Raw genomic sequence first — 13,025 nt, forward strand, 5'->3', positions numbered from 1 at the left:
TTCCATACCAAAATGTCAAAGGTGCTGACACTGAGAAATATTGCTCCAAAAGTGTATTTAAATGTGAAGAAAAAGGGACTTCATTTGTTTTAGTACTTGTCATCAGTTGCTTCAAAGAAGAAAGTAGAATTTAACAGTCCTACAGAAACCAAATAAATACACAAACAAATACTAAGGTCAATTGAACATCTACTCTCAGTTTATTTACTTATTTATGTTTCTTGTGGATCAACCCAGGCACAGTACCACTGAGCTACACTCCCAGCCCAAGATCATTTACCATGAATCTTCTTATATCAAGTTCAAATATACTGAGTGACATACAGCTATTAAATTCCAAAAGATCAAGTTTAATTGCTTTTTTTCTTTTTTGCAGCACTGAGGATCAAACCCAGAGCCTCACTCAGGCTAGGCAAGTGCTCTACTGCTGAACTACATCCCAGCCCTAAAATTAAATTTAAATGAGATCGATCATCAAAAACAGCAAGGGGTTGGGGGTGTAGCTCAGTGGTAAAGTGTGCACTTACAGTGCACAATAAGCTTAAACAGATTATTAAACAAGATTATTATGAACTTTGTGTGAACAAGCTTAACAACTTGGATAAAATGGACAAAGTCCTTGAAAAAAACACCTTACCAAAACTGAAACAAAGAATAGATCCGAATCGTTCAATCGCTTAAAGAAATATAATTAATAAAAATCACATTTCCACAAAGAAAATGCCAGACCTAGATGGCTTTATGGGTGAATTTTTTTCTAATATTTAAGGAAGAAATAATGCCACTTTTTTTGTGTGGTGCCAGGGATTGATCTCAGGGGCACTTGACCACTGAGCCACATCCCCAGCCCTATTTTGTATTTTATTTAGAGACAGGGTCTCCCTGAGTTGCTTAGCACCTCGCTTTTTGCAGAGGCTGGCTTCTAACTCACGATCCTCCTGCCTCAGCCTCCCAGGCTACTGGGATTTCAGGCTTGTGCCACCGTGCCTGACAAATAATGCCACTTTTAAAATTAATAATCAAATAGATAAGGATGAGATTCCATTTCAACCCCCATCCCTTCTGGAGGCACATCAAAGATCACCCATATCTCTTCCCATCCCAGAAAGCTCACATTTCTTTCTCTATCCTTTAAAGGGAGGAGGCAACTCATAAGATTTAAACATTTTTTTTGCAAGATTGATCTGTGGGTATCCATGTAATCAACTAAAATTTGTTACTCCCATGTGGCTCTCAGTCTTCCCATCAAATCTTATTTTCTGTTCTCTCCCACACCTACTCTGCCATGTCCAGGCCAGTTTCTTCAGGATCCCACCAGTCTACCTTGCTCCCTCCTACATCTCTGCACGGGTTACCCAGTCTTTTCCAGCCTCTTGACATAACTCTCATCCCTATGGGATGCTCCATATAGCCACAAGGCTTCACCCTTCCCAAAACTGTTTCTATTCTTTCATTTGGAATTTTACAATCAGACACTAAGGATTCTCTATCTCAGTGGAGTTCTTTTCTTCCTTCTGGGAGATTGTCATTTCCCTCCAGCTGTCACTTGCCTGCTTAAAATCCCTTCCCTACAGCCAAGAGAATAATGACCAAGTTCTTTCCTGGCATGTCACTGTATGGCCTGGTCTCAGCTCTCCCTGTTCCCCCATATTCAGACCCTTCCTAACTCCTCAAGCTGCCCATACGACAGCTGTTGTCATGGTCCCACTTCTGCACATCTATACCCAGAACGTAGAATGTTCTTTCCCAAAGCCCCAGATATCCTGACCCTCATCATCCTGCTCATCCTTCAAAACTCAAAAGTAACCACCTCCCAGGGAATCTCTGAAATACCACCTCCTCCTCCTCCTTCTTCTTTTTTTTTTTAAAGAGAGAGAGAGAAAGAGAGAATTTTTTAAATATTTATTTTTAGTTTTCTGCGGACACATCATCTTTGTTTGTATGTGGTGCTGAGGATTGAACCCGGGCCACACGCATGCCAGGCGAGCGCGCTACCGCTTGAGCCACATCCCCAGCCCCCACCTCCCTCTTTTGTCCTTAGTTCTTTTTCATTTTCCTACAGGATCTTGTACTTTCACTGTTTATCTGCCTTTGTGAAATGACTGGTCATTTGAGGACAAAATCTTTCTTATTGATTTTTTTTTTTGCTTGGAGACTTAGCACAGTCCTTGGCTCACCTGATCAGGGACCTGTGAACGCATGTTAAGTTATGTTCCTTCCTTCAAGAGCCTCAGTGACAAGTATATAACAGGAATACAGAGGCCTAATTAGAGTTGGGTGCATCCAAGTTCAATGGCATGGCAGTTGATATTTATTTAACTCTAATACACACAGTAAAGAAGGAAACATAAAACTGCTTGTTGTTGCTCTTTTTTTTTTTTTGCTGTGCTGAGGATGGAACCCAGGCCCTTGCTCATGCCAGGCAAGTGTTCTACCGCAGAGCCACATCCCCAGCCCTTTCTGTTTCCTTTTAATCCCCAGGGCAAAAATGAGTTCCATTTAAGCAAAGTGTTTCTCCCCACGATTTCCCTAACTTTAAAAATCTGACAAGAAGAAAGTACTATGCACCAGAGGGAGGAAAATACTTTATAACATCAGAAGAAGAAAAGCTAAAGGCATAAAAAGTAATGGAAGAACATTCAAGCTGCTCTTTAAATTGTTTTCGGGTCTGCGTATGCCCGAAGCCATCAAATTACTTTTAAAGTGACTTCAAGTGCTGAAATTCTGTTATTCTGTGATAAAAGTATTAATATTATTCAAGAACGACAATGTCTTCTACCTTATTTCATTTACTTTAGTTTATCATACAATTAATACATAGAAAAGCATAATTTTATATACCTTGCAATCAATACATTTATAAGATAGAGAGATCTTAACAAAATGCATTTGATATGACAAAATCCATGCTTTTTCAACAAACGTCTATGAATCACCTACAATATGCCGATCATTTGAATGAACACTGGGATATAATGATGAATAAAACAATCCCTGCACTTGATGAATTTGGTATTTGAACCAAAAGGGAGGCATTTTAAAAACACAAGCCAAATAATCATAATCAGAAAAATCATGGTAAATTTATTAAATGGATGACAATGGCTCAAAAATCCAGTAGAGGCTCTCTTACCTATAATTCACCTAAGGTATCATGCCCAATTACCCTGTATCTGCTTTTTTTTTTTTTTCCTAAACCATACTGACCACAGTCCACAGAACTTGGGTTCTAAACTCTTCTCTAGGATGTCTGTGTAGTGCTCCCACCAGCTGAATCATGTTCTCAAGAAGAATCCCTTGTGTTCATCCCCAAACCTGTTCAGGCCAGTTTATTTGTATCATAATAATGAAATTTTATTCGATATTACATAAATAAAATGAGTGCCAAAACAAAGTTCTTCTTTTTTTGAAAATCATGTTCGGGCTGGGGTTGTGGCTCAGTGGTAAGTGCTCACCTAGCACGCGTGAGGCACTGGGTTTGATCCTCAGCACCACATAAAAATAAAATAAAGATATTGTGTCCACCTCCAACTAAAAAATAAATATTAAAAATAAAAAAGAAAATCATGTTCATTGCTTTGGAAAGTCTTTGCCAAAATAATTACGGGCAAGACAATTATAAACGTTTAAGGGGACTGGGGTAGGTAATATAAAGTGTCTGTACACAGATCAATTCTCAATGCCTTTATGTTCTCATTCTACCTTAAAAGAATCTGAATCTGGAAATCAGAAGCCAATGAACTGGGCTATGATTTATGTAAGAAAAACCAAGGAACTTCAATCAGGATGTCACACTCGAAGCAAGGGCTCAACAACAAACTGTCAGCAAATGACTGTTTCAAGTTAAATCAAATGTTTAGGACATATATATGGCTCTTCTATGATTCACCGCTTTAGCATTTTCATTAAACCATTCAATTCCTTGATTCCCAGTGCAGAAGATGAGAAGCATCTCCTCTAGGAAGCCCTTGGAGGGGCCAAGTGGTTTGGACAAGAGCTTTTGCTAGAGAAAAAAATAAAGGAAAGAATTAATTATTTCCTGTTTGTGACAAACAGGACTCTGTGGTATTGGACTGTGAGATTTACTCACAATTTCAGTCTGCCCCCCTGATTTGAAAGAACACTCTCCAAGACCATCAGGGGTGGGCTCTTTATTAGACCTTTACACTCAGAGGGAGGCCCGCTAGCACATCCTGCCCTTACTCATTGGGAGACCATTCCTTTGTTTCCGACTACATCTGAATTCCGGAGCAAATTTCTAGAATCAAGCCTTGCACATATGCATCTGCAGTACTCCCTTTGGAGCACAGGCCTACGTGTGGGGTGAGGAAGGACCATCTGGTACAGACAGCTCTCAAGAGAAGAGGGCAGAAGCCAAAGCTGGAAGTGTTAAAGAGAGTACACATTATGACTTCCTCCACCAGTTTCCTTGGAGAAGAGCCCACCATCCTGTGGGCGGGCACATGGAAAATGCCAGCATTTAACCCAACTACAAAATGATGCTTGTAATACTGGCTTCAGGGAACCGAATAGTGTTTAAACAATTAGGAGGCTGTTTGCCCATGTTTTTCAAGCATAATATTACTCTCTCATTTCTTTTTCCTAAATTACACACTTGTTGATTTGCAAGGGTGCAAAGAAGTAATTTCACAGGATCTTTTTTATTTTAGAGTAAACTGGGGTTAAGAAAAAAAATGATTCACCCAGGATCACACAGCAAATTAGGGGGTAAGCTGGGGCAGGCACCAAGCTTCCCTGGCCTGCCAGGCTTTTCCCTCTTTCCTGGCTCCAGTATCAGGCACACCTGAGAGCTTTTATGAACTGCAGAAACCACACCACTGGGTGGGTGGCTAAAACCTGTAATCCTAGAGGCTGAGGCAAGAGGATCAAAAGGTAGAGGCCAGCCCCAACAATTTGGAGAGATTCTTAGCAACTTGGCAAGACCCTGTTTCAAAATTATAAAATAAAAATAAAATAAAAAGGGCTAGGGATATAGCTCCATGGTAAACCACTCCTGGGTTCAATCCCCAGTACCAAAAGAAAAAAAAAGGGGAAAATAAAAAGAAAGAAAAGAAAGAAGAAACAAAGAAATGTAAAAACACAGGCCCTGCCTAGGCTTACTGAATCAGGCACTTTTTTCATCCAAATTTCCAGGCTAAGTTTGTAATCCTTACAAAAACTTCCTTTCCTTGGTAGCCCAGGCCTGTAGTTCCAGCTACTCAGGAGGCTGAGGCAGGAGGATGGCTTTTGGTCAAGAGTTCCAAGAACAGCCTGGGGAACAGAGTGAGACCCATCTTGAAAAAAAAAAAAAAATCTTCCTTACTACAAAAGGAGTCAAAACAATTATTTTGATGCTTTCTGTATCTGATCATTTTATATGCAATTTTCAATTTAAAATTATGGGCAGCTAATGAAACAAAATCAGCATTTCTCTCTGAATATATGAGCCATATGGAAGCATCAGGGCTATTCTACAAATGCCTTCTAAGAAGTTACTGCATTGAATCGATTTAGTTACTATGTCTTTAGGCCTGTGAACAGAGTAACACTATCAAAATTCTGTTGGCCTAAATGAGTTTCTGTCAGATAAAACCAGAGTTAACACTGGTGGGGAGAAGGCAGGTTGGGGGATATGTGGAATCCTTCAGCCAGATAGTTTCAACACACTCATTTAGGTTGTGTATTACATACAAACAATACATCAACATCTTCTCATTGTGTAAAACAACCAAAGTTACCGAGTAGTCAAACATACTTGAAACATTAATTGGTTCATTCCATTTACATGAACCATCCAGAAGAGGCAAATCCATAGAGATGGAAAGTAGGTTAGTTGTTGCTAAGGGCTGGGGGAGGGGAGAATGAGGAGTGACTACTAATGGGTACAAGATTTCTTTTGGGGGTGATGAAAATGTTCTCATATTAGATAGTGGAAATAGTTGCACAACTCTGAATACATTCAAACCCACTGACTGGGAGACTTGAATGTGCGAACTGTATGTGAATTATAGCTAAACAAAGCCAGGGGAAAATCATTGTCTCAACAATTTTGAAAACGCATGTTTTAAGATACATGGAGAGAGAACTGTACACAGACTACTGTTCATTATTTTATTTTTCTACTTAAAGATTTTCAAATACCTTAAAATGTGATTCCAGAGAGACTTTTATTTCCAGAAGCCTCATCCATTTTACTCAGTGGATCAATTCATACCAGGCTAAGGAAGTGACTTGTATAAGAACCAATTCAATGGACCCATGTTCAGGATTCTCCCAACATTAAATCATTTCAGTTAAAACATTCAGAAGGGTATGTTCAGTAATTAAATACATCTGGAAAAATAAAACCAGTTCATGGCCCTGGAGTGTATTTACTAAGAATCTAAAGGAAATCAGTATGTTTCCTTTCTGGCTTGAAAGGAACTTTCTTTTTAATGTAAAACTAAAAACTAAAAACCAAGGATACTGCCAAAACCAGTGAAGTATGCACAAATTAACATAAATTGGCGATTGAAGTGTAGAACCAATAATTGTCCAAGACACAAAGTACTTCCTTGAGAACAGGCCTTTGGCTTGGACACTGGCTTCGTGAGAATTTCATCTACCTTCCACACCTATTGAAAAATAAAGCCCAGCCCCAATTAAGTCCAGAGTGTTGTGAAAGCATATGAAGAAGGTCCCCATGTGGTCATTCTATGCTCAAATTCGACATACAAATGTAAAAGCCGGTTGTTCAGAACCAAAATAACTTTATTTCAAGACAACTAATTCGTGCTTTACTCAAATCTGTACTTCTGCAGAACTGCAACATCTTTGGCTGCTACTACTGCAAATGCAGCCACAGGGTGAGCCATAGCCATCATCTACTTTTGTGTAAGGAATCTCATCTAAAAGAGATCCTTGAGTGATGGGACTACTCACCACTCACACCGGGGCATTAAAAGAAGCAGGAACCAGAACTACATTTTGTCCTTTCTAGAAGGATCTAATCTTTAACTTTTGGGGAAGAAAATTTCATGTCGGATTTTTTTTTTTTCCAGGGAGGGGGAAGGAGGCTTACTTTCATATTTGGAGCAATGTAAATTTTTAAAATTAAACTATAAAATTCTTGGAGCTTCTTTTTAAAAACAAAATAAGTGCCCTCCTTACTATGCCTCACCCCAAATTATAATCAATAGAGAGTTACCACCTCTCTTCCCCCCCATCCCCCCACTTCATTGCAGAGGTAAGGGGATGGGGGAAGATGAGGAACGTGGGAGGGGGGCCAGCAAGCAATTCCCAAGCCCTCATCATTAACCTGCAAAGGTTAAACCCACAGACTTCCTCATTAGAAATGCTTCAGAGGGGCGCTCCACAGTCTTTGTGGCGCTTGTGGCTGGAGCTGTCACTGGGGAAGGATAATGAAAGAGAGAGGAAACCTTTCCCAAGCACAGCTCTCAGACATACATTTCCAGGAATACCGCGGAATTAGGTTAATTTCCAAGGCACTCTTCACGAGTTTTCCTTCCGATCGAGTCCCCGTTTAGCGACATGTTGCTGACGGCAGCATTTCTGGGTGTTAAGAAGTGTCAGAAAGAATCCTACAGCTGCCTAACACCCGCCTCGGGCCACGTTGAAGATTTTCACTCTCCTGAGCTGAGTCTTTCACCGTTGCTAGTCGTTACCCCAATGCTTTGGAACCCGCTTCACACCTTCTTCACCTGCGCCCGAGCCGCATTTAGGTAGTTGGAACAGGGGACAAAGAAGAGACTCACCCGGGTTCCCCTCCCTTCCCCTCCCCTCCCACTTCCCTGGTTTCCGAAAGGAGCTCTTGGAAGACCCCGGGTTTGGGGAACAGAGCATGTGTTTCATGTGGGTTTAAGGAGACTAGAAGGACGGCAGAGCGGGACATGATTGGACTCAGAGCTGGGAGCTCTAGCGACAGGGAGATCGTCCCGGGAAACCGGCAAGAAGGTACTCCACCAACCCCTTGAAATAAAGCAGGAGCCTGCAAACCGGGACGCGCCGTCTGCACTCTCCGCGAGCCCTGCTGAGGGCCCAGCTCTCTGGCCCCCCGCGCTACGCACGCTGAGGGGTGCAGCCTGGGTGCACCGGGAGTGGGGACGCCCCCGGGATGGGACAGGGAGGCACACCTGGGCGATCTGGACACCTGCGCCAAGCCCCACCCACCTGCAGCCTCCATTCCTCCCACACCCGTCTCCACCCCGACACCGCGGAGGCTAGGAAGTGCCACCTGAACCGGGGTAGGGCGGGACCCCCGGCGGGGCGGGGGCGTGAGGCGGTGGCGGTGGCGCGGGGCCAGAAAGCTTGCTTACCCATGGCTGGAGACAGACGGGAGGGGCGCGGGCCGCGGGCTCTCGGGCTCCCCGGGGACGGGTAGAGCGGGTGGCACAAGTTTGCAGGTCTGGCGGGCACGTGCGCGGGCCGGGCTCCGGGCTGGCTGCGCTGGGCTGCGCTGGGCTGGCCGCTGGCTTGCTCGCTGCTGGCCGGGGTGGGAGCGCCGCGCGGCTCCGCCTGCACTGGGGGCCGGCCGCGCCGAGAGGGGCCCTGACGTCAGCGCCAGGGGCTTTGTGAGCCCGGAGCGAGGGCCGGATCGGGGGCAGCGGGCACTCCCAGACTGCCCGCGACGCTCTCGGCTTCCTCTGGGACCCCCGAGCGGGAGGCAAGGGGCGCGGGAACCGGAAGAGCCAGCAAGGCAATGGGGAGAGAGGGGAGCTGGGTTCTAGGATCCTGGAGGTGCCAATCCGCGTCCCAGATGAAAACTATTCGAGCTGGAGGGGGATTTGAGGTCTTAACCACTACCCATTGTACAGATAAAGAAACTGAGGCTCGGGACACTGACCCAAGAAGACCCAATATTTGGCAGCGCTACCTTAATTCGCACCCCCTGATCCTTTTGTTCTCATGTGGGCTACGAATGAGTGGTGACTTAACTCAGCGGGTCTCAACCCTGGCAGCTTGTTAGAATCAATACCAATTGGGGAGATTTTGGAAACCGATTTCATCAGGGCCTCTGCGAGTGGGAATCAGGCATCAGACTTCAAAATCTCCCCAGGTGACCCCAGTGTGACTCCAAGGTGGCAAAGCACTGACTTAAGTTACTTGTGGATAACAAATGACTTGGAAGGGCACAGGTAGCACCCTCCAATCTGGAAGGGGGCCAGATCTGGTGGTGTCCATGGTCAGTCCACTTCATCTCCGGAAGGCTATATTAGAGATGAGACTTCGCAGACTCTAGCCAACCTCGGCTCCCGAAGCTCAGGCCTCGCACTTGAGCCTTTAAGTGAATTAATGGTTTAACAGTGTCCAGGGCTCGAATTCCTTCTGTCTCCTTAGCGAAGAATCTTTTTGTCTCCAGAGGAACTAGAAAAGCCATGAGACCCCTTCCCGTTTTTGTATGGCTAATGCTTTCTGTGACATTTCTGAGCCCGATATTTGCCCCTGATATTTTATGTTGTGTTCCTTTATTGTTTTGAAAATACATCGTGATACTTGAACAGAGGGTTACATAAACAGTAACAATAGATAGTACATTTAAGGGACATTTAATCCAGAATAGAGAGGCTTTGGCACTGAGAAAGGGAGGAGGAAGCAAACATTTCATCTATTGAAATTTATTGGATTAGGAAAGATTTTATCAAGGCAGAGCTCAAGAAAGCCTAATAATATTTTACATAAAAGGACAGAGATTTGTGCTAGGCGGATCACTGGCTCATTTTCACAATCCCACGGGAATAATCATTCCTAACCAATCTTTGTGAAGTAATAAAACAGCAAGGGCTCATAGGTTTAACTTTTTGTCTTCCTATTACAGGAAAGTAATCCGTTTGAACAATTCCTGAGTATACGTGTATATAGGAATCCAGCCGCAGATGACAGTAACTGAGACTGTCTGCAAAAGGTGAAGATGAAGAGGAATTCATGCTAAGTCCTGGTTTAGGGAAGAGCAGTTTGACTGGGTTCTACATTTTAGGAAGCTCTTAGGAGACCCTGAAAAAGACAGAATGGGATTTGGGCATGATAGTCTGAAATAGTATTTTGGCAAGATACAACCTCAATGAACCACCCTGGAACCAAGAACTAGAAGATTTGATGCACTGAGATGAAAATAAACCCGTTGGTCCTCTTTCTGTCATTCCCTAGAAGTCTTAGATTTTTTTCTTTCTTTTTTTTTTAGTCAAAGAAAAGAAAGAACAGCTGTCCAAATATTGAAGTTAGTCACAATGGGAGTCTGTGATTAAAAGGAAAAAAAATGTTATAACAATTGTGTACACAATGTCAAAGGAAAGCCACATTTTAATAGAAAATTTTCCTCACTTTAGAAGCCTCGTGGATTGACTTCAACAAGCAATTGTCCCTAAAATCCTTAAGAAAAACAGAACAGCAGTTGGGAAATTAACAAAGGCTAATAGTAGCGTGCAGAAGATGGGCAAATGAGCATGCTGATTTCACTGTTATTTAAAGAAATACTATCTTAAAGCAATAATAATTTTTATCATATTAAATAGCCCAAACCTTTATAAATTAAAGCAAGCTGCACTGCAGGTAGGTAAGTAAATTGGTCAAGCCTTTCTGGAAAGCCATTTGGCAGTATGTATTAAGAGACTTCAAAATATTCATAGCCTCTGACCTAATAATCCCTCTTCCGGGACTCTCTCCTAAGTAAATAACAACTGTTAAAGCCAAAATTAATATGAAAGGGTGTTCATCAGAGGGTAAGATAAAGTAGCAAACAAAATAAAACAAGAAAGCAACAATTGCTCAATAGACAGGAAACAGATTAAGTTTTTGTTAAGCTGGTTCAGTGGTTCTCAACTGAAGGTGATTTGCCCTCCCTATCTCCACCCCTGAGACATTTAGCAATGTCTAGAGATGGTTTATTTATTTATTTACAGTAGAGAGAGTCTCTTTATTTATTCGTTGATTTATTTGTAGTGCTGATTTATTTCCAGGGCCTCACACAGGCTAGGCAATCACTATAAGCCACCCCCTCCTCCACCTTTTAAAATTTTGAGACCGGATCTTATTAAGCTGCCCAGACTGGCTTTGAACTACCTTAGCCTTCTGAGTAGCTGGGATTACAGGCATGCACCACCTCAACCAACTGGAAATAGTTTGATCATCATGGGGGAGGTGGGTAAGTACCACAGGCATCTAGTACATAGAGGCCAGGGATGTCACTAAACAACCACAGTGCACAAGATAGCCCTCTCCCTTCTCCCAACAAAGATCTATCTGGCTCCACATGTCCATGATGCAGAGGTTGAGAATCCCTGATCTATACAATTGGATATAATTTAAGCTTGTTTGCAAAGAATTATGTGGGAAAATGCTGAATGACTTGGAGGGTTTTTTTTTTTTTCTTTTCTTTCTTTTTTTTTTTTTGTACAGGGGATTGAATCAAGGGCACTTAGCCACTGAGCCACATCCCATCCCTTTTTTATTTTTTATTTAGAGACAGTGTCTCACTGGGTTGCTTAGCACCTCACTTTTGCTGAGGCTGGCTTTGAACTCGTGATCCTCCTGTTTCAGCCTCCCAAGGTGCTGAGATTACAGGCATGCCCTACCGTGCCCAGCTACTTGTAGGGTTTTTTAAGCCAAATAAAAAAGCTAAATATATAGCATAATCCTAGTTGTATTCATATATGTATTGAAAATGGCTGAAAGAAAATACATTAAGGTAGAGATTATTATTTTTTCCTTCTTTTTTTTTTTTTTTTGGTACCAGGTATTGAACTCAGGGGCACATAACCACTGAGCCACATCCCCAGACCTTTTTTGTATTTTATTTATTTAGAGACAGGATCTTACTGAGTTGCTTAGCACCTCACTAAATTGCTGAAGCTGGCTTTGAACTCGGGATCCTCTTGCTTCAGCCTCCTGAGCTGCTGGGATTACAGGAGTGTGCCACCGCACCCAGCTGGCATTATTATTTTTTCAACAATCACATTTCTTCTGTCTGGCTACACAGCTAGAATATATATCCCAGAGTCCTTAAGTTAGGTGGGGCTACATGATTGAGTTCTAACCAATGAGATCCCAAATGACATTTACCACTTCCAGTTCTTACCCACAAAATCTCCAACATACATGATTCTATGTAATTTCTTCTTCTCCGAGCTAGAAAGAAACACTGACATTGAAGGTACCTCTGGAATCCACATGCTGAAAGTGGAATTGCCTTTGTCAGCCTGGGTCACTGAGTGACTTTGTGGGACAGGGGTGTTCTCTCCTTCCATATATTGACAACCTGGAGGTGACCTGGATGCATTTGTGTCTCAGAAACACACTATTATTATGTTTGAGTCATTGAGTATTTGAAGGCTTATTTGTTATAGCAGTGACCCTATCCTTACAATACTAAACTATACCAACATACTAACAGGGTTTATCTTTGGAATATTGGATTAATGAAGTGTTTTTTAAAAATATATATATCCTTTTGTGTTTTCCCAGACTTACAATGAACAAGATTCTGCCTACTCCCTTTGGTGCTGGGGATGGTATTACTTTTATAATCGAGAAAAGATATGTAGAAATATATATGTGTTTATGTATTTGTACCTGACTCCATGATGAAGATAGTCTCCTAATAATTTGACTTGATTTTTTTTTTTTTGAGATAGGTTCTCAATATGGTGCTTAGGCTGGTCTTCTAGACTCAAGTGGTCCTCCTGTATCAGCCTCCTTAGTGGATGGAACAACAGGCACACACCATTGCACCCAGCTTAATTTTAAACTACAAATAAAAATCATATTCAACAGATTTTTCTTGAAATTTGACATTTAACTGAACTTCAGTGTCTCTTCTAAGGAGTACAGAATAATTATGAACCATAAGTGTACATTTTGTCTGTTCCAATGTTTTACTTCCAGCATTGTTGAAATATAACTGATGAATTAAAATTGTATATTTTTACCATGTATAACACGTTTTGATGTGTGTATACATTGTGAAATGATTGCCACATTGAGCTAACATATTCATCACCTCATCTAGTTATCATTTTGTGTGTGTATGTATA

General features: G+C 42.1%; 1 protein-coding gene across 2 annotated transcripts in view; it reads right to left on the minus strand.

Annotated features, from left to right (window-relative positions):
* The window catches only part of GPM6B (glycoprotein M6B), a 192,463-nt gene extending 183,817 nt beyond the window's left edge, over positions 1-8,646 (minus strand). The window contains exon 1 of one of the 2 annotated variants that reach the window (XM_081277077.1): positions 8,316-8,646. In XM_081277077.1, coding sequence (XP_081133203.1) covers positions 8,316-8,319 — 4 coding nt within the window. In that variant the 5' untranslated portion in view covers positions 8,320-8,646. The remainder of the gene's footprint in view (positions 1-8,315) is intronic. The other variant, XM_081277081.1, reaches the window with a different exon arrangement.
* Between the last annotated feature and the right edge of the window lie 4,379 nt (positions 8,647-13,025).

Source organism: Spermophilus citellus, assembly GCF_964194105.1.
Source record: "Spermophilus citellus genome assembly, chromosome: X".
Lineage (NCBI taxonomy): Eukaryota > Metazoa > Chordata > Mammalia > Rodentia > Sciuridae > Spermophilus > Spermophilus citellus.